Source organism: Taudactylus pleione, unplaced genomic scaffold (assembly GCF_031769625.1).
Source record: "Taudactylus pleione unplaced genomic scaffold, aTauple2 ptg000201l, whole genome shotgun sequence".
NCBI classification, from domain to species: domain Eukaryota; kingdom Metazoa; phylum Chordata; class Amphibia; order Anura; family Myobatrachidae; genus Taudactylus; species Taudactylus pleione.
In genome coordinates, this window is record NW_028284603.1 from 62,531,453 (window position 1) to 62,556,322 (window position 24,870).

Genomic DNA, 24,870 nt, shown 5'->3' on the forward strand with positions numbered 1-24,870 from the left:
CCGGGATGTCAAACGGCGGTAAGTAAACCCTTGCCCCCCCTAAAAACAAACCCCATTTTAAACCAAAGGATAATGGCTTCCATTTTTCCCCACAGATGGGGCGACTTCAAATATCGCCTAAAGCAAAAACTCGCGGACAGGGCTAGGCATGCAATGGGGGACAGGTGGGGGTCCCACCCCTGTGTCATTGGAGTTGACGGATTTAGAAGAGCTGGCACAGGGGTGTGTGCAGCCTGTGGAGGTGTTTGGCGTGTCCAACATGGATACGGACATGCCAGACTTTGCGGCTCCTCATGTTGGCCCAGGTAAGTATTGTGATGTCACCAACTCTGAAATGCTATTGTGCCAATATGTAGATTCTAATGTGACTCTTTTCTCATTTTTCCAACAGAGACACAGGCGGATGAGTCTGCTCCAGAGGGAAGCCTTGGCCGCAGAATTTCTGCTGGCTCTGCAGGGGAGGAACCAGTACATCCGGCTGAGGACCCTGCAGAAGCCAGTCCAGGGCGTGCCCCCTCGCAGGCAGTGGGCCTCCTCACAGAACTCAATTTCAAATCGGATTTCCATACGGAGATTCTGCAGAGGATGGACGCCAGTCTGATACGGGTGGCTGAGGCCCTGGAGCAAAATGCTGCGGCCAACGTGACCATTGGTCAGGCCCTGGCGGAAAATACCAGGGCCAACATCCGCATCGCCGATGCCCTGGAGCAGCTCGTTCGCCAGCACATGGTGGAGCCGACCTCCCTTCCTGCCGGAACATCAGGATCCTCCACCTCTGGCACAACATCAGCCAATCCTCCAAATGTGCCTAGCCCTGTGCCTAGTCCAGAGGCCACAACATCTGCCTCTGGACAGGCCAGCCCGATGGCATCCCGGACCCGGTCTGGCGCCCACCCTCCCCCATCCAAACGGGCGAAAAAACGGTGACAGCAATGGCGACTTTTCCCACACTCCTTCTGTGCTTGGCTCATATTCCTTTCTGGTCAAAACTTCCCTCTCCTTTCTTGTGAAATGTTTTTAAGTTATTTTTGTACGTTTATGTTATCAGTTATTGATTTTTTTTTTTTTATAAAAAGTATCTTTGGCAGAAAAAAAAAAAATATATATTATGCCAATTGGTTTGTGTTTAAACAATAAATTTCTGTTAAAAATCTGACATTGTATTGTGACATTATTGTACAAATGGGTTACATTTAATCCTGGCCCTAAAGGCAAAAAAGGACACCAAAAACCATTTCATTTGTATAAAAAAAAGGCCTCTTGAAGGAACGTTTAAAAAATCACATAACGATGCAAATTGCACATTTAAAAAAAAAAGGGGAGCTAATTAAAACATGATGACATTATTGTCACAATAGGCCATAAACAACAAATTGAGGCCAAAAAAACCCCCCAAAAATGTACGCCAATTGATTGTGTAATCCTGACATTAGCAGGTATGATTTCCACCTGCGTACGGTTTTGTGCTATCCCAATAAACTGCTTTCCAAACACATACCAAGCCGGTTTTCAATACAACACTAATTGCTTTTGTGACCACCCGCGATTAATCGCTGCAACATCATGGAGTCCCGGGACCGAGGAGAAGGCCATCGCCAATGTGGTCGAGTAATCCAGACCCTAAACTGTGCGAGCATTTTGAAGGGAAAGAGGATGTTCCAGTGACGTATGTGACGGTCCGAACACATTTGACGTTCGCATCTGCTAATGTATGTACGCCCCAAAAACGCCTCGCCACGCCTGCGTTTTTCCATCTCCACCCCCGTCAACACCCAAAAACGCCCTGTTCTGTCAATCACATTTGACATGTCACTTCCTGTACGCTATTTTAGGAACGACAGAAAAAAAGCTCGCAATCTGCCGTACGCACATGCGCAGTGTAACACCGACGCATGCGCGGTTAGTCAACATCGGAACGCAACGAGCGTACTGCTGTTTGCGAGTGGCTCTGAATGAGGGCCATTGTTTTGTTTATACAACTCAAAACAATGATTTATATGGATTAAGCAAAGTCATTTACATTCGACGTTCATGTATCAAATCTCAAAGAGAACATAAAGCATTTTAACATATCTTGAAGCATCTCACATAGGATGACTCCATAATATTGTCATTTTGCAAATATCATCAGGGCTCAACAAGCCCTTACAAATCTTCGCCTCATTTTTAATGAACACGATCTGCATAAGCTGAGTCTAGCCACCTAGACCAAATTTTAAGATATTTCTGTTCTGATTTCCTGGCTCTATATACGTATTTTTCGTGTGAGGCGACTGTATTCACCAGCGAAAGCCAGGCGTTAATGCTCGGGCCGCTAGGTGCCATCCATTCCCTCACTATGCACACCTTAGCGAGCATGCACATATTAGTTACAAATATTTTAGGGTGTTTACCAATGGGATCTTCAATATTGGCTAAGATACAGGATACAGGATACTGGAGTGAGGACATCTCGTGGTATTCCCATATCAGATATAATGCGACACACTTCTTGCCAGAAAGTATATATCTTTGAACATTGCCACATAAGATGCCAAAAAGTGCCTCCTGGTAAATTACACTTAGGACATTGTGTATTTGCCCTACCCCCAATTGCATGTAGCCTGGTAGGCGTCATATACACTCTGTATTTCCTGAAATCGAGCAGATACTGTGGCATTACGTGGACTAGCCAGGGCCTCGTTCCATGCTTCATCATAGAGTACACCATTCACCCATTTTTCTCTAATATGTGTTAAAGCTGAATCATGATGCCCATCCAGCAGTTTACTATATAATAGAAATCAGACGGCGGGAGCCAGCAGATGACAGTAGTTTTTTAAGCGGGGAGTCCCGGAGAGGCAAAGAAACCTCACTAAATTGAGCATTGGGTGCATGCCTGAGTTGCAGGAATCGATAAAAGTAATTCCCAGGGACTTTAAATTCGTCTTGGAGTTGTTGAAATGATTTCAGATACCCTTCTCTGTATAGTTGCCCAACAGAAATCACACCTCATTTTCCCCACACCTCCCCAATCTGTAGCTCAGAGAGCGCCTTCGCATGAACTAATGGTGTGTCCGGGTCCAATCCCTCAACTTGTAGAGTCTGCGAGGCTAACCTCCAGACCATTACGGCTTGTTTAAACAGGGGAATTTTGACTACTGTCAAACTATCACTAAGGAGTAGTTGAATTGGAGACAGTCCCATGCCACTCCCTATACATAATAAGTTTAGGCAATGAATCTATCTGCAACTCCTGAAACCACTACCACAATTGTGCTAACTGTGCGGCATAATAGTATATTTTAAATGAGGGTAATGCCAGACTGCCTGAGTCTCTACGTCTAGACAGTGTATCTGTTTTTATTAGGGATGTGCAGGCTCTGACTTTTGTCCAGGAATGATGATGTTCGTCCATGCAAGATGACGTTTTGCCTCTTTCTGAGTTCTGTTTTTTTGGAAGGAAAAATCCGAACTCAACGTGCAAACTCAAACCTATCCGAGCCTGCACATCCCTAGTTTTTATTAGATCTCTCCCGCTAGACTAAATTAAGGAAGAAAGTAATCCATCAATCTGCTTGAATATTCGCTGTGGGATATATAATGGGGAGTTATATAGGACATATAATAGTTTAGGTTGCAATACCATTTTAACTAGGTTAACCCGGCCTGTCAAAGTCAATGGTAGTTTACCCCAGACAGAGATTAGAGTTTTAATATATTCTAGCTGAGGGATAACATTAAGGGGTATATATTGCGAGGGGTTTGTAGAGATCCAAATCCCTAGGTCTTTGAAGGAATTTACCGATTGCAGCGAGAATTGTAATATTGGGTTAGCAGGGCCAGGACCTGCAAATGGAAGTACATAAGATTTATCCCAGTTTATTCTTAAAAAAAGTATCTACCACATGTGTCTATAATACTTAGAACATGTGGCATTGAGACAATATAATTTGAAATAAACAATAGAATGTCGTCTGCGTATAATGCAATCTTGTCCTCTCTGTTTCCCGTGGTAAATCCTAGAATATCTGAGCTAGCTCTGACTTTACATGCCAATGGTTCAATGGCGAGGGCGAACAAGATAGGTGAAAGGGGACAGCCCTGTCTGGTGCCTTGAAACAGTGGAAACTGGAAGGACACAAATCCATTCACCGCAACTCTTGCCACTGGAGCTGAATACAGTAATTTAACCCATTTTATATAGCCCAGGCCAATCCCAAATCCCTCCATTGTTTCCCACAAATATTCCCACTACACTGAATTGAATGCTTTAGCGGCGTCAAGAGACACAATGACGGATGTTAAGTCGTCTTCACGAGGCATTTGCAAACGGGTAAACAGGCGTCTGAGGTTAATGGCAGTTGATTTGCCCGGCATAAAGCCCGTTTGGTCTGGATGTGCCGATTGTACTATAACTTGATTAATTCTGATGGTTAGGATTTTTGCTATTATCTTTACATCAGTGGGTAATAACGATATGGGTCTATAAGAATCGGTTCGTGAGGCATCCTTACGAGGTTTGGGTAGAACAATTATTAAAGTCTGTGACATAGAGCCCAGAAGCCTGTTGTACTCGTATATTTGATTGAAAAGATTAAGCAAGCGGGGCAAATAAAAAGCTTTATGTTTCTTATATAGCTCGAGAGGGATCCCGTCCACCCCCGGGGCTATGCCAGTAGGAAAGGAGTTAATGGCTACCTCAATCTCCTCTAGTCTAAGAGGTCACGGCCTTCCTGACTGAGATGTGGAAGAGATATCCGCCAAATAGTTACGAATTTCCTGTAATCCACCATCTAAACGAGAACTATATAATTGAGTGTAATATTTAGCAAATTCTTCAGCAATATCCGGTACCTTATCGTATACCACTCCATCACAGTCAACAATCTAGGCGACATTTATGGACGGTCTCTCACCTCTGGCTAAATTGGCCAAGTAAGACCCTGGCCTATCACCTGAGGCATATTGGAGGTGAGTAGAGAATAACAGTTTAAAATTTGCATTATCCTCCAAGCACTTTTTCCATGTCCTTTGTGCATCTTCCCAGTCCCTTCTGTTAGATTCCGAATTATCAGAAAGATAGGTCAATTATAGTGTTCTACACAAAGGGCCTGATTCAGACCCACTCGCAAGCGCTATGCGCTCGCAAGCGGGTCGATGGCCGGGGCGTGCGCGAGCCCCGGAGCGAGAGAAATCACTCGCTCGCAACCAAAAGGGGCGGCTGTCGATGTTGATCGACAGCTCGCCCCATTTGGTAGGCGGGTCGGGGGTGGTGGCTGGCCAAACAGAGGCGTTCCCGAAGGAAAGCCTGTCGTTTGCGGGCGGCCCCACTGACATCACGAGTGATGTCAGTGGTGAGCTTCCGGCTCTATTAGAGCCGGAAGCTCACTGGGGCTTGCTGCAGACGAGAGTCTACCACAAGGGTCTCGTCGCAAGCCCCGATGGTCGCGACCATCACCTGGCCGCTCGCTAAAGCTGTGGGTGGTCACCCACAGCTTAGCGAGCGGCCAGGAGGACGGTAAAAAAAAAAAAAACGCCGTTCAGATCTGCGAGCTGCCTCCGGCAGCGAGCGGGTCTGAATCAGGGCCATAGTCTCCAATTCAAGCTCTAGTCTTTTATGGAATGATTTAAGGCTAGATACTCTCTGTATCAACGTACCTCTAAGGAAAGCCTTAAAAGTATCCCACAAATTAGGGTGAAAAAGCGTCTCACTATTAAAATCAAAGAATTCCGAACATGCAGCCTCCAGTTCAAGACCAGCACCCATTCTTGTTAGCCAAAACGGGTTTAGCTTCCAGAAGGATTGACCTCTATGGCCTTCCAACTCAAGGGTCATTGAGATAGGGGAGTGGTCAGATATACACCTGGTTTAGTAATAGATCTTCTGTATACGAGGCATAATGTTTGGTGTTACCAAGGCCAGGTCGATTCTAGAAAATGATCTATGAGTAGATGAGAAACATGAATATTGCCGTTCACATGGGTGTCTAAGCCTCCAAGCATCTACTAAGCCCAATTCGCTCACCAAACCCGCAAACCCAGTCCCTCGATCCCTGCCAGTTTCACCTATACCAACATGTCTGTCCAGTGACGGATTTAGTACGTTATTGAAATAACCGGCACATATTACTGGTAATCCCGGGAACATGGCCATAAACTCAACTGCTTTTTTAAGAACTTCATGCGAATATGGGGGAGGGTTGTATACCGCCCGGAGCAGTAATGATTGAGAATGTATTCTACATTTTAGAAAAATATCTGCCCCCTGCATCAGTATGTATCTGATTTAATACAAAGGGACTGACTTGCGTACTAATACCGAGATCCCCCTAGACATTGATGTGTGCATTGAGTGAAATGCCCAACCTATCCATGGTTTTTTAATGACAGCAATCGTCCTCCAACTAAATGTGTCTCTAAGAGGCAAATAATGTCTGCTGCATATTGTTTCTTAAATTACATTCTTGATAGAAATTATATTTTTTAACATCTTTACATATCAAGTCCTATTTAACAAAATATACAGACCTTTAGTTTGCAGTTGAATATTTATATGAATTGAAAACTAGCATAAATTAATAAAGGTTGTCTGTCCCTCATTAAAACGTGATGGTTTGATGCACACAAGTCCATAGAATTTGTCTTATTCACTATATATTCTAATACTCTTACCTGTCCCGCCAAATTGAAATAGGAGTGGTTTGTTAGATTTATAGGCGTGGTCCTACTAGTCTGAGCCTTGTAGTGTACACCTAGCTCACCACCACTAAGTGTGTACGTCACCCAGACTTGTAACTCTCCAGGATATCCTTCCTCTCCGTCAGCACTTGTGTAAGAGAACCGCACACCATTCTCAATCACCTCAGGAGTCCACAGCACCTGTAATATAGAATTTATTCAACGCAATATCTCACAGCTATCACACAGACAATCCTACAATTATGGATTTTTTTCTGACAAATTAAATGCTAGTGATGGATAACCTTTTACTAGATAAGGCACATTTTACATGCAAAAGTGTATTTAAAGGCACAAGTCTACCAATTTAATAAAAAACATTTAATACAGTACAAAGTTTACGCATATAATAAAAACAGTTTTCATGCCTTACTGTCATGAATGTTACTTGTTTTTAATTTAGTTTATCTTATTTTTTTTATAATAAATTTATTACGCTGTGTACCAAAAGTTACTTCTACCCAACATTAACAATAAAGATCATGGATTTTTCTTGGTAATCTTATTGAACACTCTATAATCAATACAATCTTAGAGAATGGTCTTTCTTCTAACAAAGAAGACATCACACATCAGAATGATATTTCCAAACTCTCCTTGATATACTCCGACATATTTCCAAACTCTCCTTGATATACTCTTGTACAGAGTATGTATAGATGTGGCCTCATTACGCCATGCAGCGCAAGAGCCTCATTTTCACCCGAAAATGCGTTCCCAGGCACAAATGGATGCGACAATCCGCTTCCTGAGACTGCACTGATTAATTTGATAACAGACACTTGTATATCTGTGTGCGTCTGAGTCTGTATATAAAACACAATGGAACTTAGCGTGGAAAAAAGCCGCACTCGCTTCATTGTAATACTTTGTATACAGATTCAGAATCCGTCACACACAGACATACGAATGTCACATATCAAATGAATCAGTGCAATCTCGTGAAGCAGTTTGTTCATACGTTTTCGACTAAGACACATTTTCATCCAAAAAAGCTGTGAAAAAAGATGCTCAGCACAAAACAAGAGATGCACAGGACCTGGCTTGTTTGACGCAACTGCAGCAATAGTGTATGAGGACGCATCTGTACATGGCCATGTGGAAAAGTTTAAACTGTGTGCTTATAAAAGGAGGAAAGAAGGGAATTGCAGGTCAACGGTAGCCGAAGTCATAGATAAAACTGGTATGGCTAGATTAAAGGTACACATCCACTTTAAGACATGAAAACCACTGCACGATTATCAGCCTGTGATGAGCCTGCACTGAACATTCAGTCGTTCGGAGTAGGCACAATCAATCATCTGCAAACATGCTGAACCTGACGTTATCGTCAGGTTGTACAACATATTTGCCTGATGATAGATGTCTAAACGCCAACAGGGAGCGCGCATCGCTGGTCGTTTTAGACATTTTTTTTAACGATGTGCAAACGATTATTGAACGATTACGATATCGTTATCGTTCAATTTAATCATCTAGTGGATGTGTGCCTTAGTTAAGACATGTAACAAAACATGAAGATCAGCCATGGATAAACCTAGAAGATAAATGAGGAGCATTGAAGAACTAGATTCATGGATAACTGAATTAAATTAAGAAAATGTGTTCCTTATGTAAGACCCCAATTTTGGAGAATAGTCTTTAGTCAAACTGAGCTTCTTGGAATAGTGTTTCCATCCTGGCTAGAGTCTCTCCAGAAAGGATAAATAACATAGGCTACCTTGTATCACTCAGAGGTGAAGTTCCCAGGCTGTACTGACGCAGGCACGCCAGGTGAAGGGAATGAATTAGCACTCTGCAATGTTTTGCTAGAAGCAATAGATACCAAAAGCAAATACAAGTGGGTAGATAAACCTTAGCGAAGCTGAATAACAGTTTTGCTTTTCCACGCCTTGAGATATTGAATAACTAGTGCAGGTAAAGAAATATGAGGATTCAAGCCCTGAGCAAACTCTCATACTGTGGGACAAGCCCCCTGCAGTTGATGGGTATTCGCAGAGAGACCCACAGATCGTACAACTAAGGTTAGCCTGCAGGGCAGCAGCTGATAACTAACATAAAACAGTATATAGAGAACAAGACACATATGTAGTGACAGGTATACAAATACAAGGTAACATGCGCTGAGGTCAGTAACAGTGACTTAAACAGGAAAAGGATATGGGAAATGAGAGTGGTGGTGCACATGAGATACAGATTATATCAAACCTATTGGGATGTAAACTTCTATAATACCAATAGTGAACGTATGAATTATGAATCAACACCACGGTTATTAAAGTACATACAGAGCTGCTACGGCGAGTAAACAATATATGCAAACAAAAAGGGACAGAGACAGAACAGTGCTCCCTCTATAGGGCACACTCTACTAGAAAGATAGCAAGAATCTAAAATATAACGTTTACTAGCAATAAAATTAGAATAGTAGACTGTATAGAATTTTTTTTCCTAAATACATTTCTATATAGTTTTATAGAGTGCAAGCAAATTGTAAGAGGCACTATAATAACAAGTGGGTTATTGTTAACACATAAATCAAAAAATAAGTAAAAGAGTAGATAGTTAGTAGAAAAGGGGTGAAAAGAATCACCCCTATGTGACATATAGTGATATTTGTATTGAGCGAAATAGAAGTGAAATGGTGTGATATGTTAGTGTAAAGAACATCATATTAAAATGGCACCACAAACCAAAAATTACCACAATATCAATGATTAATCGTTAAAAGCAAAAACAAGAAAATATTGGCTCGCTGTGGTATTCCTCAGTTTTAATGCAGGGTAGATAAGTGCCCTGTATTATACAAATAAATTAAACAAGGAGCTTCTTTAATAAAGCCATGGCGAAACGCTTGTTGTGTTCCCTCTTCTAGTGGTAACTTTCTGCACATGGAGAACTTGAGACAAGTAGCCCCAGTTTTTCATGTGTATTTGTGTCAGGTATGAGGATAAAGAAGCCTGTCTGTATGAACTCAACTTGCATGGCATCACTCTTTGAAATTAGTTTCACAATGAAATATTGTAGCATTCACAAATACAACTGCACACTATTTCATTAGAACTTGGTGAAACTGGTGCATTTGGTGGGACAAAGGGCCCGATTCAGCAAGGCTCGCAAATGCAAAGCTGCACACAGGCATATACTGTAGTGTGTAGTGCATGCAGGCAGCTTTGCAATGCGATCTTTGCAATCATGCAAATACAGCAGGAGGTGTATGACACCCCTGCTGCATTTGCGATCCCAGCACTGCGACGGAGGCCGCAGTGCCGAGTCACCACCGCGACAGTCAATGGTCGCGATGGTGGGCGGTGTTGAGTGGCCGGTCATCTGAGTAAGCCTCAACTTACTCAGGCTGGTCGGCTTGTGAATCCAGGACTGCGTACGTCCACGCAGTCTCTGGACTGGCCACTACCTGTTTCCCGAATATATTCGACCCCGCCCCCGCACAGCCCCTTAAATGCCTCTGCCTGTCAATCAGGCAGAGGCATTCAAGGGCTAGCGTGTATGTTAGCAGGACGGATTCTGCACTCTCGCAGAATGGGTCCTGCACATGCACAGATTCCCAATAATCGGGAATCTGCGTTCAACAGTGCACTTGCATGCACTGCTGAATTAGCCCCAAAGTACATTACAGACACGTCAGTGTGACTGATCACAGGTTTCAATCTCTTGTTTATTTAGAAGATTTATGAGCAGCCTGATTAGGGATTAAACCATTCACTTCATCAGAGGGGAGTCATTACCTCTCAAAATGTATAAACCTGTGCTGCCCTGGTTTATATCACCAGTGGAATATATTACAGAAATAACAACGGCAAACGATAGGCATCATTTAGAGCAGGGATGGGGAACCTCAAGCCCATATAAGGCCCCCGGAATCATTTGGTCTGGCCCTCAGAGCTTTTTTTCTGCTAGTCTCATTTGGTTTGCAGGGTGTCTAGAATGGCACCCTGCAGCCAGAATCTATGCAGCAGTGCTGCCTGGCGCGTCCTTAGGATGCGTCAGACGGTCACACAGCTGCCCTCACAGCTCCACCTGGAGAAAATCCACCTGGAAGTGGAAATTTGTCCCTGGGCAAAGCCATGTTCCAAGGAAGGATGAATACATGTAAACTATGTGCAGATTAAGAGCCTGATTCATAGATGGTTGCTAACGAAGCTGCTCTTGTAAAAGCAATGGCTGGAATATGCAAATGCTAATCTCAGCCTTCCCATGCGATTGAATGCCATGACCCCACTTTCAGGCTCTGTGGTCTGTGCATTTGCGATGGATATTGTAAACACTCCAACATCGATGCAACATCTGTCTTACCATCGACAATTGCTACTCCCTCCAAATCCAACTAAACATGGCCCCTGAAGCATTGTATTTGCTATTGGGAGAGCAGCAGCATTCCCAGACACTCCCACAGCACAGCCTACCTTTTGCAATCACTTTTGGTCACCTCCCAGTCTCCTCCCTGATATATTTAGGGATTGCAAACCCCTCCTCAAGTGTTAGCGATTCCGTATGACACTTGGGTTCATATGTGCGCAATAAGGGATTCCTGGACTTTTCACGCATGTGCATTAGCAAAACATCGCTCAGCAAAACATCGCTCAACTGCAGGAACATCGGAATAGCGTCCATCTCTGAATCAGGACTTAAGTTGGCAGTGGACCACATCCATGCCAGTGTGTGTGTGCTATATGCAGAAGCAGCATTTTCCCTGCAATGTTGCACACTTTAATTGAATTTGCTATTAATGCTAAATGATGCCCTATATTCACATGAGGAGCATCTTGTGAAGCTACTGTGGCTTAATATATAGTTTTGATTTAACTATTTATTTACACTCTATTTTCTTCTTAAAATGAATATATAGTTCTATGGGTGATGATGTCCAAGTTTCCAATGCAAAACAGCATTCATTCTGCTATTCGGCGGCTTTAGATTTTTTTTTTGCTGTACTGATAGAAATCCCTAGTGAGCAGCGGCGTAACTAGGGCAGGGCGAGTGGGGTGCGTGCCCTGGGCGCCGTTGGACCGGCGGCGCGGGGGGGTGCCGCCGGCCACGGTACCGGCCCGCCCTAGTTAGCCAGTGTCAGCGCTACACATTTACACAGGACTAGCGCTAGGCTTCCAGCGCCGGTCCTATGCTTCACACCTGAGCCCGTTCCCTCCCCCTGAGCGCTTGCCCAATAGCGCTAGGAGGCGGGCTCAGGCTGTGCATAACAAATGCATCGCCACCAGCGCTGGCGGCGATGCGTGTGTTAAACAGCAGCCAAGGAGAGTCAGATAGACTCTCATTAACTGCTGCAGCACCCACTGCAAGAGCCGGACTTCCGTCCGGCTCGTGCAGTAGGTAACGGGACTGACGTCATGACGTCTGTCCCATAATGCTGAGCGCGCCAGCCCGGGCGGACTGGCGGGCGGGAGCAGCGTCGCGGACAGGAGCAGGAGCAGCGTGGATTCAGGTAAGTATATTTTTATATATATATATATATATATATATTTTTTTTTAACCTATCTGCACAACGGGGGAGGGGGGTGGCTACTACTGGGGGGACTTCTACTGGGGGAGGGGGCTACTACTGGGGGCACCATTATTGGGAGGACCTCTACTGGGGGGGGGCTACTACTGGGGGCACTTAATAGGGAGGGGGAACGTCTACTGGGGACTACTACTTGGGGGGGAACTACCACTGGGGGCATTATAAAAGGGGCCTACTACTAGAGGCACTGCACTCGGGGGACCACTACTGGGGGCAATAATAGGAAGGGTCACTACAGGGGGCACTGGATAGGGGGGATCACTACAGGGTGCCTGCATAAGGGGACCACTACTGGGAAAACTGCATGGGGGGGGGGGAACTACTGCTGGGGGCACTATATAAAGGGCACTGCATAGGGGGGGACTACTACTGGGGGCACCATATAAAGGGCACTGCATAAGGGGATACTGCTACTGGGCGCACTGCATTGTGGGGACTGCTACTGGGGGCACTGCATAAGGGGGAACACTACATGGGGCACTGCATTTGGGGGGGCCACTACAGGGGGTACTGAGTAAGGGGAACTAATTGGGGGCAGTATAAGGGGGACCACTACTGGGGATACTGTATAAGGGGCACTACTATGGGCCTGCATAAGAGGGACCACAACTGCATACTGGGGGTACTGTATAAGGGGTACTACTGGGGCTAAGGTGCATATGGATAGGAATGTTCAGTTTGAAAATAAAGGGGTATGTCATGTTGACACGCCCCATTTTTAAGTGACCACGCCCATTTTTTTTGCCCTGGGCTCCAAATACCCTAGTTACACCACTGCTAGTGAGACAGTGTATGTTGTGCAGCTGCAGGCTCCATGGTAGGCAGTAGCAGACAGGAGTGACAATGTCTCAATGCTGGGAGTTGCAAACAGTAGCTCGCAGGTAGTGGCAGCTGTCATGGGCTGAAATGTTACAATCACTAGCTATTTTTTTTTTTTATGATATCAAGTACTCAAGCGTGAGTCTCGAACATAATAGACAACGTGTTACAGATAAGTGATATGCCATGATATCATTTACCCCCAGTAATTTTAGAAATGGTGTCCTGAAGCTCAAATGTAAAGACCAGATAGATTTGAAATGGAAGGGAAGGGACATTAGCTTACGCTATGAAATGACATCAGCTGACCATGTTTTCCTTCAAAATGTGCGAAGATCTGCAAGAGACATGGCAGATGCTTGTGCAGTCAATGTCACCATGTGTGTTGAACTATTGCATGCGAAGTGAATAGCCAGTTACATGGCTGTAGTAGCTGCGAGTTCTGTCACACCTACCATTCTCATGTAACAGGCTTTTTCACAATGTACCTACCATCTAGTGGTGGCTCAGGAAATGCATGCAGAGACAGCTGCTGTTACCAACAGAATTGTACTAGTTAAATCATCTCTGTATTATACTATCAAACCTCTTACCATGATCTTTAAAAGACAGGGCATCCTCAAGTGGCCTGACCTCTCCAGTACCGTAAGTAGACTTTTTGGTGCCCTGGGCTAAAAAGAGCATGGGGACATAAGACGCACGCCAAAAAAGGTGGTGTGGCCTTATGGGTAAGGGCCATGACAAATATGATTTTTACAATGATGAAGGGGTACAGATTCCATTGTACCACTGTTATCTAGATGTCACTGCCAAATACAGTGTGAATTCAATGGCTGATGATACACAGTAATTATGCAGTATAACTCACGAGCTCTAGATGTAGGAGAGCACTGGTGAAGCTGCACCTGCAGGATTTGTCCATCAAAACAGCTGTGCACAAGCCTGGAGCCGGTAGTGTAGATCATCAACTGAAGGTATAGAAAGGACTAAAGGTATAGAAAGAGTGCTACTTGTAGTGTATATGCAGAAAATGTCAGTGGTGGGGAGATGTGCATGTAACCTGCGCTGGTAGCCGAACTCACCGGCAAGGGTACTAAGATGTGCTGATAACACCAGGGTCAGGAACCGGTGGCTGTGTTCAGGGCTACTATCAGAACTGTGGGGCAGATAGCTCCATGTGTAAGGTATCTGACTGCAATGTGAGAGGTGATAGGTTCAAGTCCTGAGTATTACAGTATTTTGAAATGTGTGTGTTAAATAAAAGAGGATGTGATTGAAGGTGCTTGGGGAGGTGGCCAGATGGAGGGGAGTCAGCCAGGGAAGAGATAGGGGAGGCCATGAGATGCTGGGGATAAAAGAAGAGGAAGCCACAAGTGCGAATGATTATAAACATAAAAATCACAGGCCTGAACACCGCCCCCTGCCCTTCGGTGCCCTGTGCACATGTCGCACCACCCAGGTCCTAGGTCTCCCCACTGTAATGTAAGATGAGTAATCCAACTTTGAATTACTCGTGATGCAGGGGCGTAGGAATAAGAGTGCTTAGCGTAGCTCACTCAGATTCAGTTCTATAACCCGTGTATAGGTTTAAGATCTACATGTTCTTTTGGATTTACTGAACAGCTCAGACAGTTTAGTGAAAGGGTGTTCACAAGATTAATTTTTAAAGTATTAGCTCTGGGAAGACTAATTACCTTACTATAGAATAAACTTCTCCTTCATTTGTATCCTCAACCTGAACATCCTCTCCTGCTGACAGTCATCACAGCAGGGATTAAGCTGGGTACACAACTATACAATCGTCTTGCAGATCGTAAGATTCGCAACCTCTTTGTGAGATACTGTAAGAGTGTACCAACAATCCTATTTTATCGCAAGAAAACCACGCGCATGGACGTCCTAAAATGAATGTGATACAATGGTACAAAGTCAGGCAAACCTGGAACTGTGGATGCACTACCAACCATTCTGTCCAAGACTTTTGCTGATGTTCCTCCCATCATGATCTGTTAGACAGATGGCTTTGAGAGATGAGGATTGCAAGTCGCAAGGTAGATTGTAAAGGTGGGTACACACGAATCTAGTGTTCATTCTAGCACCCTGCAGCTGTCACAACCTGTGCGTGCAGTTCCGCTTTCCTTCCTGGGGTGTCGCTCTCTGCTTTGGTGCTTCTATTAAACAGTCACATCATTATAGCGTGAGAGAAATATCAAGAGTTGTGGGATTTGTGTATAATTCAAGAGTAAAACTAAACTTTAAATTAAATGTTCACAATAATAAAAGGTAATTATTGTATCATGAGGGGAGGTGTAATAGCCTCCGAATTTTGAAAAGTGTAGATGTTCCGTCAAGATTGAAATCGCTGCATGCAATAGTCTGCGAGTATATGTAAAATCGCCACAAGTCCACCAGAATCACTCTGCTGCATACAAGTCGCCATCCCTATTTGTGACTTGTGAAAAATACAATTGACAGATGTAATAATCTGCATCTTCAGTGGCGCACCCAGAGGGGATCTCTGAGTACCCTGAAACCCCCTCGATGGTTCAAAAACTTATTTTTCAGACTCTATTTCGTCTGTCCGGGATTTGGAGCTACCGGCAGCTCCTCAGACAGAGAGCTATGAGCGGGCGCTGAATACATGAGGATGGCTGAGTAGGAGGAGTGTACATGTCCAGATGGAGCTCCTCCCATGCCATTGCGGATCATCTAGCCGTCTCCTGTCAGCGCCGTGGTGGGTTCAGGCAGTGCCGGTGACTCACAGCGAGAGTGTATGTGTGTGTGTGGGGAGGGGCAGTCTAAAGGGTCTATTTACTAAGCCTTGGATGATGATAAAGTGAACAGAGAAAGTACCAGCCAATCAGCTCCTTGCTGCCATGTGACAGGCTGTGTTTGAAAAATGACAGTTAGGAGCTGATTGGTTTGTACTATATCTCCGTTCACTATCTCCATGCAAGGCTTAGTAAATAGACCCTAAAGGGTGTATGTTGGGGGGAAGGTAGCAGTCTGCAGTCCAAGTATCTGTGGCGGGGTGGCAGTCTGCAGTCCAACTATACTCACCAAAATGTATCCATGTGAGATAGGCATGTGGGTGGTTTATTTATAGATAGATAGACAGACAGACAGAAACCCCCAAAACAAATCCTGTGTTTGCCCCTGAACTTGTAAACTCACCAGAAAAAGCAGAATATAAGAGGTGCCTCTGTCCGGCAAACTGCAGGCATTTTACGCTATCTGTCCCGGCAGAACAAAACAGGGCCACAATAAACATGTGTTACTTTACTACTCCAAAAAAAATAATTATATTTTGATGGACCATAATTATTTAATTTATTATTGGATATTTCTGTGACACCTACTTACCTGCTGATATTGCCTGGAGCTCCGGGGAGACGGACGTGCGTTATATTGCTGGACGGGAACCATCTGTGAGGTCGGGGCTGAGACTATACAGTCTGTCAACTAAAGGACACAATTACCTGACAGGTACCAGTTGGAAAATCTCCCGCTGGAGATATCTAGCCTCCATCCTCCCCCCTCTTCCCTCGATCATCTTAGAGGGGGTATTTGGATCTCCCAAAGTCGAGTCTTTATAACTTTTGCACATATCCCACATTAGACTGAGAGACTCCTTATAAAAAGGATATTGGAATATTTGCAAATCAAAAAGGACATCTGAATATTTACAAATCATTACGTGTTGTGTGTGGTCACATTAAATATCCGCTGCTGATAGATTATAATCAGTATACAAATGTAAGATGCACCTCCTTCAACTATACTAATCAAAGTGTAACTATAGTTAAAATCTTTTTCAATTATATTTGAAAATTTCTATATTTTTATTCCATGAAAAAAAATTTCTGTGATGTTTTAGGATTATTTTTGTTGACTGTTCAATGAATTATATTATTATATATGTGATAATAAATATGTTTGTAATTTCGTATCTATAATTTTCTCTGTACCAACTTTCATCTATATTATCAGCGCAAAGGGGTTTATATGTTTCTTAATGTTATAAAATAAGAACATTCTAAATTCTGAAGACAATAAAATGTTTATGTTAATTGATTCCACATTAATTAATGACAGAAGTGAATCTATCCTGCACTTGTAGTGCAATAAATATGTAATATATTTGGTGTTTCTATCATTAATGATATGGCCCCAATTAACATAAAAATATTATTAATATTGTCCACATGATATTAAATGTGATTATTTCTAAAAATAATTGCCACAATAATAAAATTTTTAAATAATTAAGGCTCATCAATATTTTTTATTAATTTTGGGGGCCCATTAATTGAGTATTATTTAGTGATAAGTAATATATATGTTTAATATGGCTCTTTATTATGTTCTATCCAGACAGCTTTGTGTAGTTTGAGGGGGAAGGGGGGGGCGTGGCCTGGAATGGCATAATGTAGGCGTATTTTGCCAGCTCTCCCGTGAATATCCTAATATTTATCCTGTTCTTCTGGCAGTTCACCCGCTGGTGTACCTATACTAGTGAAGCATCCTCTCCTGCTTCCCTGGAGTGCTGTGGTGGGCTGTTTGTGTGATTCTTCCCTGCTATTTCCCTCTGTTTGTGTGGCCGGGACATCTGCCTCTCTCCTGCCTGGTGTTCTTGCATCCTTTCCTGTCTCCCGCGGCTGATCTCTGAGTGCCCTTACCTGTGAATCACCGCCTGATCGTGGACTGCATCCCTCAGTGTTCTGGGAGTGAATTCTGTGGTCTGTCTCCTCTTCGGCTCAAGTCTGTAAGTCCCGGTGTTTGGGGTGTGCGGTGTGCTAGCTGCCGCCATCTTGACGCCAGGCTCCACCTCGAGTGCTGCGCCAGTCTTCCTGCTGCGCTGATGTTCCTTGGCTGCGGTCTTCTTCTCTGGCTGACATCTGCTCTTGTGATGCTTCAGTATACCTGCTGCCCATGCTGTGACTCTCTGTTGGTCTCAAATTCCAGAGTACGTCCTTTGGTGCTGGTGGCCATTTTCAAGTTAAGTGATTTCCACTTGCTCCTGACATCCCCTGGCTGTTACCTGGTGTGGCTGTATATTTGGTGTCTTTCCAGTTACTATTTATCCTGGACACTGTTCACCCCCTCCGCTTTTCACTCATGTGACTCCCTTGTCTCTGGTTGTCCATTACCATCATGACTCCTCTTCGGCAGATCCTTCAGGCTATTAGGGACTCTACCCAGAGACTTATAGACAGAATTGGAGAGTTGCAAATGGATCCCTTTCTTACTTGTCATGTGGATGACCCTCTGATCGCCGACTCCGATGTCCACTCCCACTTTGGTGCTCCAGGTTCCATCCAAGGTTGACTACTAATTGTCTCCGGTCATTGAGATTCTGCTCTAGCGAGTCTAAAAATCCTTTTTCCAGTTCCAGCATTCATGATGAAGCTTTGGAATATCTTGTGCAAATGTTTTTTTGTGTATACTCCTGGGTGATATGCAGCAGATTTTTTGATCTAATGTTTTCCCTGACAATGTCTGGCCTGATCAGACCTTTGGAGCTTATATATTTATAGGAAAGGTTCCTGGACTGCACACCCTAAAAATATATAATGGGAGGTGCTACCTGATGAGACTAATTGCAGGCACAGAAACAGACAAATCTCAGGTGCACAACTCCAAATTACTGATAATATATAAATGCAATAAAATTTTGCAATCAATAGCGGTTTTTAGCATAATCATGGCCATGGTTATGGGTCTACCCACCATATACAGGTAACCTCTTTAGGGTAGGTCCCTAACATACTAGGGTTCAAGTCCAGAGCGCGGGACACCCCCAAACTAGCCCAGCTAAGCCGCCCCAGGGCACCGCCATAGTAAGAAAAGTGCAGTGTAAAAGACATCGTTAAGAGCAGCCACAGCTGCATATAAAGAATGAAAATAAAAAGGTGAAGTACATGTATAATAAACAGTGAAGGGTTAAAATGTGTTATAATGCAGTGCCCTGAAACAGATCAACCAAAGCAATCCAGGGGGACCCACGCCCCAAAAATGAACCAAAGTTGCACTACAGTATATAACTTGTAGGACTTACCTAGAATTGTGCCTAATACTAGCGTGCATATACACTACCAGACTCCATGCTTTTAAACCAATAAGGTAGGGGTGCTAATCCAGACTGAGGGCGTCTCCTTTCCGTCAGGTGTGCAAAAAAGCACATTAAATGGAGTATATAGGAAAGGTTCCTGGACTGCACACCCTAAATATATATAATGGGAGGTGCTACCTGATGAGACTAAATGCAGGCACAGAAACAGACAAATCTCAGGTGCACAACTCTAATTTTTAAACTTATATATTTCCCATAATGTTTTGTTCTCTTATATACCATTTTATTTTTTTACATATCCTGTTTTCTTTATTTTATTTGTTCGTATATGTCTGATTGGGAGGAGCTCCATATTCCTTTTAAACAAGGGAGCTGGGCCGGCCAAGTTTTTGGTAATTTTTGTTAGTTGCCTCTGTCGACTATGTGATTTTTATATCCTGCATTAGGGATAGGGGGAAGGGGTTTTTAGCTAGTAACTTTGGTTAGGGGGAGGGTAATTTAGAGTAAGCGTATTTAGGGGGGATCCAGGTATGCCTATGGTGGGGGTTATGGGGAGGTTTGCTTTGGGGGTTTCTATTTTCTTTTTGTGAATTCTTTAGTTTATAGGTTAGGGATGAGGTGTGTGGGGGATTATGGGAGGCAATATTTTGTGTACAATTTTTGAATTTTGTATACTTTTATTTCATGTACATTGTCTGAACCCCATTGCTTTTTTGATCCTCTTCTGTGCGCACACACGAATGGCGCCTCTGGGTGTTGCTTGATCATTCGTATTTGTTGTGGGATATTTTGTAAGTACAGTACTCATTCTATAAATATTCGTAATTTTTATTTTCTTATATCCGATGTCTCATTGGCTGTTTTATTATATTGTTATTTGATTTTTGATGTATGTGTCCTTATATGAAGTCTCTCATGTCTGCCGTCCTTTACTTAAGCCTGTCAAAATCTAAATAAAAATGTGATAAAAAAAAAATGTGTAGTTTGGGCAATCTCCCTGGCCAGAGCCATTTTATGGCAAGTTTCTGGTGAGTTTAAGTTTGTAATTTCTTAGCTGTCAAAAATCACTGAAAACCAATGGTGATTTGCTTAGTAAGCATCAAAATTGATGACCGTTACATAATAACTACTTTGAGGCCAAAGTCATTGATGTTGCGCAGCGATATCTGGCGAATTCTAATTTGCTAAAAAAAAATGCAACCTATTACATTTGGGGCCTGATTCAGACCTGCTCGCAAGCGGGTCGATGGTTGTGCATTGCGCACACTCGGGAGAAATTCACTCGCTCCGGGGCTCGCTACAAACGGGGCGGCTGTCGATGTTGAGCGACAGCTCGCCCCGTTTTGTAGGCGGGGTGGGGGGGGGGTGGCTGGACAAACGGAGGTGTTCCTGAAGGAACGCCTGCCATTTGTGGGTGGCCCTACTGATATCACTATTAGAGTCAGAAGCTCACTGGGGCTTGCGGCAGACGAGACCCTGCCACAAGGGTCTCGTCGCAAGCCCGATGGTCGTGACCAACACCTGGCCGCTCGCAAAAGCTGTGGGTGGTCATCCACAGCTTAGCAAGCGGCCAGGAGGCCGGCTTTTTAAAAAAAAAGCGTCCGCCCTCATTCAGAGTGAGCGGCTCTGAATGAGGTCCTTGACCCTTAATGTCAGTAAAATAAGTGGAAGGTTATGGGGATGAAACCCATTGGTTCTAATGATCCCATACCCACTTCCGCTTAAACCTGCAGTCATAAGTGGCAGCATCTCAATAGTGTATTGTGGATGCTGTCTGCTCTATTAACTTTGAAGGTAAGTGAATCCGTGAAGCATCCTCCATTTCCCCCTATGCACAGGTGTAAGAGCTGGCTAAGCAACGTGTCAAAAACAATCACATCCGAAGCAATGTGTCGTTGCTCTTTTATTCATTCCAGTGGTTATCAGCCTAGTGCCAGGGCCGGATTAACAGTGGGGCGGGTGGGGCTACAGCTCCAGGCCCCCAATGAAAACCAGTGTTGTGTAGAAAGTGCTGACAGGATTTTTTTTTCCTGTTACCTCCAGCGGCATTGCAAAGCCCCACCCCACTCTCCCCCGATAGTCGTTAGCCATGCCCATTCAAACCCCCAAACCTGGCTGTCCTTAGAGACCTGTCCATTCACCCTCCAGAAAGTCCCAAGCCCGTCTATTCGCCCACATTAGCTGAAGCCACGCCCACCAGCGGCAGTCCGAAGCACCGCCCACTTTCTGTCTACCCCTCTCTCTCCCATGGCTACCAATGGGTACTGGGCACTAAAATTACGATAATTTGATAAGTTGAGCTGCTCGTGGAAATACCAGGCTGAGGAACACAAAGACGCTGTGCAGCTGTCACATATATCAACAGGTCGGTGTAATGTCTGGTACTGTTCTGACTGTTGTGATCTTAACCTCTCTCTCATATATAAAATATATATATATATATATATATATATATACACACACACACACACACACACACACACATACATACACATATCCATGTGTGTGTGTGTAGTATATGTGTGTGTGTGAATATATGACTTATCTTTATCTGCTGCTCTGTCTGACTCAGATACCGTATATACTCGAGTATAAGTCGACCCGAATATAAGCCGAGGTACCTAATTTTACCACAAAAAACTGGGAAAACTTATTGACTTGAGTATAAGCCTAGGGTGGGAAATGCAGCAGCTACTGGTAGTAATCCCCCCTCTGGTACTGTCCCCAGTAGTAATCCCCCCCTGGTAGTGCCCCCAGTAGTAATCCCCCCCTGGTAGTGCCCCCAGTAGTAATATCCCCCCCCTGGTAGTGCCCCCAGTAGTAATATCCCCCCTTGGTAGTGCCCCCAGTAGTAATACCCACCCCTGGTAGTGCCCCAGTAGCAATATCCCCCCCTGGTAGTGCCCCCAGTATTAATCCCCCCCCTGGTAGTGCCCCCAGTAGCAACATCCATCCTGGTAGTGCCCCCAATATTAATACCCCCCCTGGTAGTGTCCCCAGTAGCAATATCCCCCCCTGGTAGTGCCCCCAGTATTAATCCCCCTGGTAGTGCCCCCAGTAGCAACATCCCCCCCTGGTAGTGCCCCCAGTATTAATCCCCCCCCTGGTAGTGCCCCCAGTAGCAATATCCCCCCCTGGTAGTGCCCCCAGTATTAATCCCCCTGGTAGTGCCCCCAGTAGCAACATCCCCCCCTGGTAGTGCCCCCAGTATTAATCCCCCCCCTGGTAGTGCCCCCAGTAGCAATATCCCCCCCTGGTAGTGCCCCCAGTATTAACCCCCCCTGGTAGTGCCCACAGTAGCAACATCCCCCCTGGTAGTGCCCCCAGTATTCCCCCCCTCCCTGGTAGTGCCCCCAGTAGCAACATCCCCCCCCTGGTAGTTCCCTCATTATTAATCCCCCCCCTCTGGTAGTGCCCCCAGTAGCGATATCCCCCCCTGGTAGTACCCCCCGGTAGTAGCCCCCCCAGTAGAAAGAAATGTAAAAAAAAAAAACACTTACCTGTAACCCCGCTCCTGGTCCCAACACTGCTACAGGCTCCTCCGCCGCTTTGCATAATGGGAGAGACGTCGTCATGACGACGTCTCTTCCATTACCCACTGCGGGAGCCGGAAGATGGCTCCCGCAGTGGGAGCAGCAGTAGCCGCTGAGAGTCTGACAGACTCACAGCGGCTGCTGATTACACCAAACACATAGCTGCCGGCTCCGGCGGCTGTGTGTTTAGCAGTGTGTAGTGCTGACCGAACTCCGTCCGGTCAGCGCTACACACGCGGTGCAGGCTGTGTCACAGTGACACAGTCTGCACCGCGGCCCGCATGGTACGCTACTCAGCAGCGTACCATGCGGGCATGACTCGAGTATAAGCCGAGGGGGTGCTTTTTCAGCACAAAAAATGTGCTGAAAAACTCGGCTTATACTCGAGTATATACGGTATATTTATTTAAAATATATATTTAAAAAAGATGAACGCTCCAGTAGTCCAATGTAGGTAGAGTACCAGAAATTAAACAATGTTGGTGGTCAACATTTACAATGTCAACAGCATTGATAACCTCATTAATATGGACGCCTGCAAGATGTCGACATCATCAGAATATAGACAGTGCAAATGTTGATTTTGTCATAAGGTCAACATTTCCAGCAGGGTTAGGGTTGCTGTTAGGATTAGGGACAGCAGAAGAAAAGGTTTTTGAAAAAGGCTACAGATAAGAAAGCAGTTAATTTATCATTTGCTTCAGTGGTTAGTGATGTGTGAAAAACACTTCTAGAAATATGGTAATAATCAGTGAACAATTTTAGATATATTTCTTTTTTATTAATCTAAACTCTTCTAGCACTCAAGAAAAGGCAGACAATACAGTTAACAAAAAAAAAAACATTTTTTTCTTGTTATAGCTGCACTAGAAAGAAAACTGGCTAAAGGTAGGCGCTAGCTAAGCCTTCCATGGAACTAGACACATTCCCTATGCAGACCACATACACACAGCCCTGGTCATGCCCCCCACATGACTATTCTCCACCACCACAGTGCTGGTCACACTCCCCGCAGTGGCACACAATAGGCCCTTCATAAATTTCAGCTCCAGGCCCATATGGACCTTAGGGGTCTATTTACTAAGCAGTGTTAGGAGACAGTGAAAAGTGATAAGAAAGTGATAAGGTGTCAGCCAATCAGCTCCCAACTGTCATCTCACAGGTTGTGTTTGAAAAATGACAGTTGGGAGCTGATTGGCTGATACCTTATCACTTTCTTATCACTTTTCACTCTGTCTCCTAACACTGCTTAGTAAATAGACCCCTTAATCTGGCACTGCCTAATGCAGTGTTTTCCAATCTGCTATGCCATGACACCCTGGGGTGCCACAGGACACAAGCACAGGTGCCATAGGTTGGTGGTCCAGGACCAAATCAAATTTATGGTCATAGTGATTTGAAGCCACAGTACTGGTTTTGCCTATTATATAATATTGTGGACGAAAGAAGTGTAACCATGTGCACCACCACAGAACTGGATGAGCACAATTTACTTAACTTAATAATCTTTGCTAAATTTTTCAATGAGAACCTTTGGGTTAGGGGTGCCGTGGAAAAAATACTGATACTCTAAGGCGCCAAGATTCCAAAAAGTTTGGGTACCACTGACCTAGTGGAAATGTACCAACTGCAAATTAAATATAATATTTGTCTCCATAGTATCAGTAAGTAAACAATGAAAGATAAACATTCACCATAAAAAGACGATTAAGTGGAGCAGCTAGGAAATAATGGTGCGTACGCCCGGTCAGATGTAACAGGACGATAAGAACGATAACGATAATATCGTTATGGTCGATAATATCGTTATATGGTCGATGCGCGGGCACGGATTGTCGATATCGGTATCGACCGACGCCCGTGCATGCAGGCCAACCTGGTCGATATCGACCAAGTTAGTCTGGTTACTATAGGGACGTTATAGCCGTTTGGGGGTTGGTGCATGTGCTGGATGTTCGATATCGAACATCCAGCACATGTAGGACGATTATACAACAATATCTGATCGTTGTCTGATCGCTCCGTGTGTACGGAGCTTAAGACTTACCAACTCATTAGGAAAGAAAATGTAAATGTAGTAATCCAGCACTGCTGTGAGCATTCTGATGAACTGATTGGATACAAAATGCTCTAATCCCACTGACTTTAAAAACTAGAGACAGATTAACAAGAAATGAAGAATGATAACA

At 44.4% G+C, this 24,870-nt stretch overlaps 1 protein-coding gene across 1 annotated transcript in view; it reads right to left on the minus strand.

Annotated features, from left to right (window-relative positions):
• Positions 1-24,870, minus strand: part of GALM (galactose mutarotase) — a 106,041-nt gene that overhangs the window by 35,715 nt on the left and 45,456 nt on the right. The window contains exon 4 of the mRNA XM_088477426.1: positions 6,655-6,861. Coding sequence (XP_088333552.1) covers positions 6,655-6,861 — 207 coding nt within the window. The remainder of the gene's footprint in view (positions 1-6,654; positions 6,862-24,870) is intronic.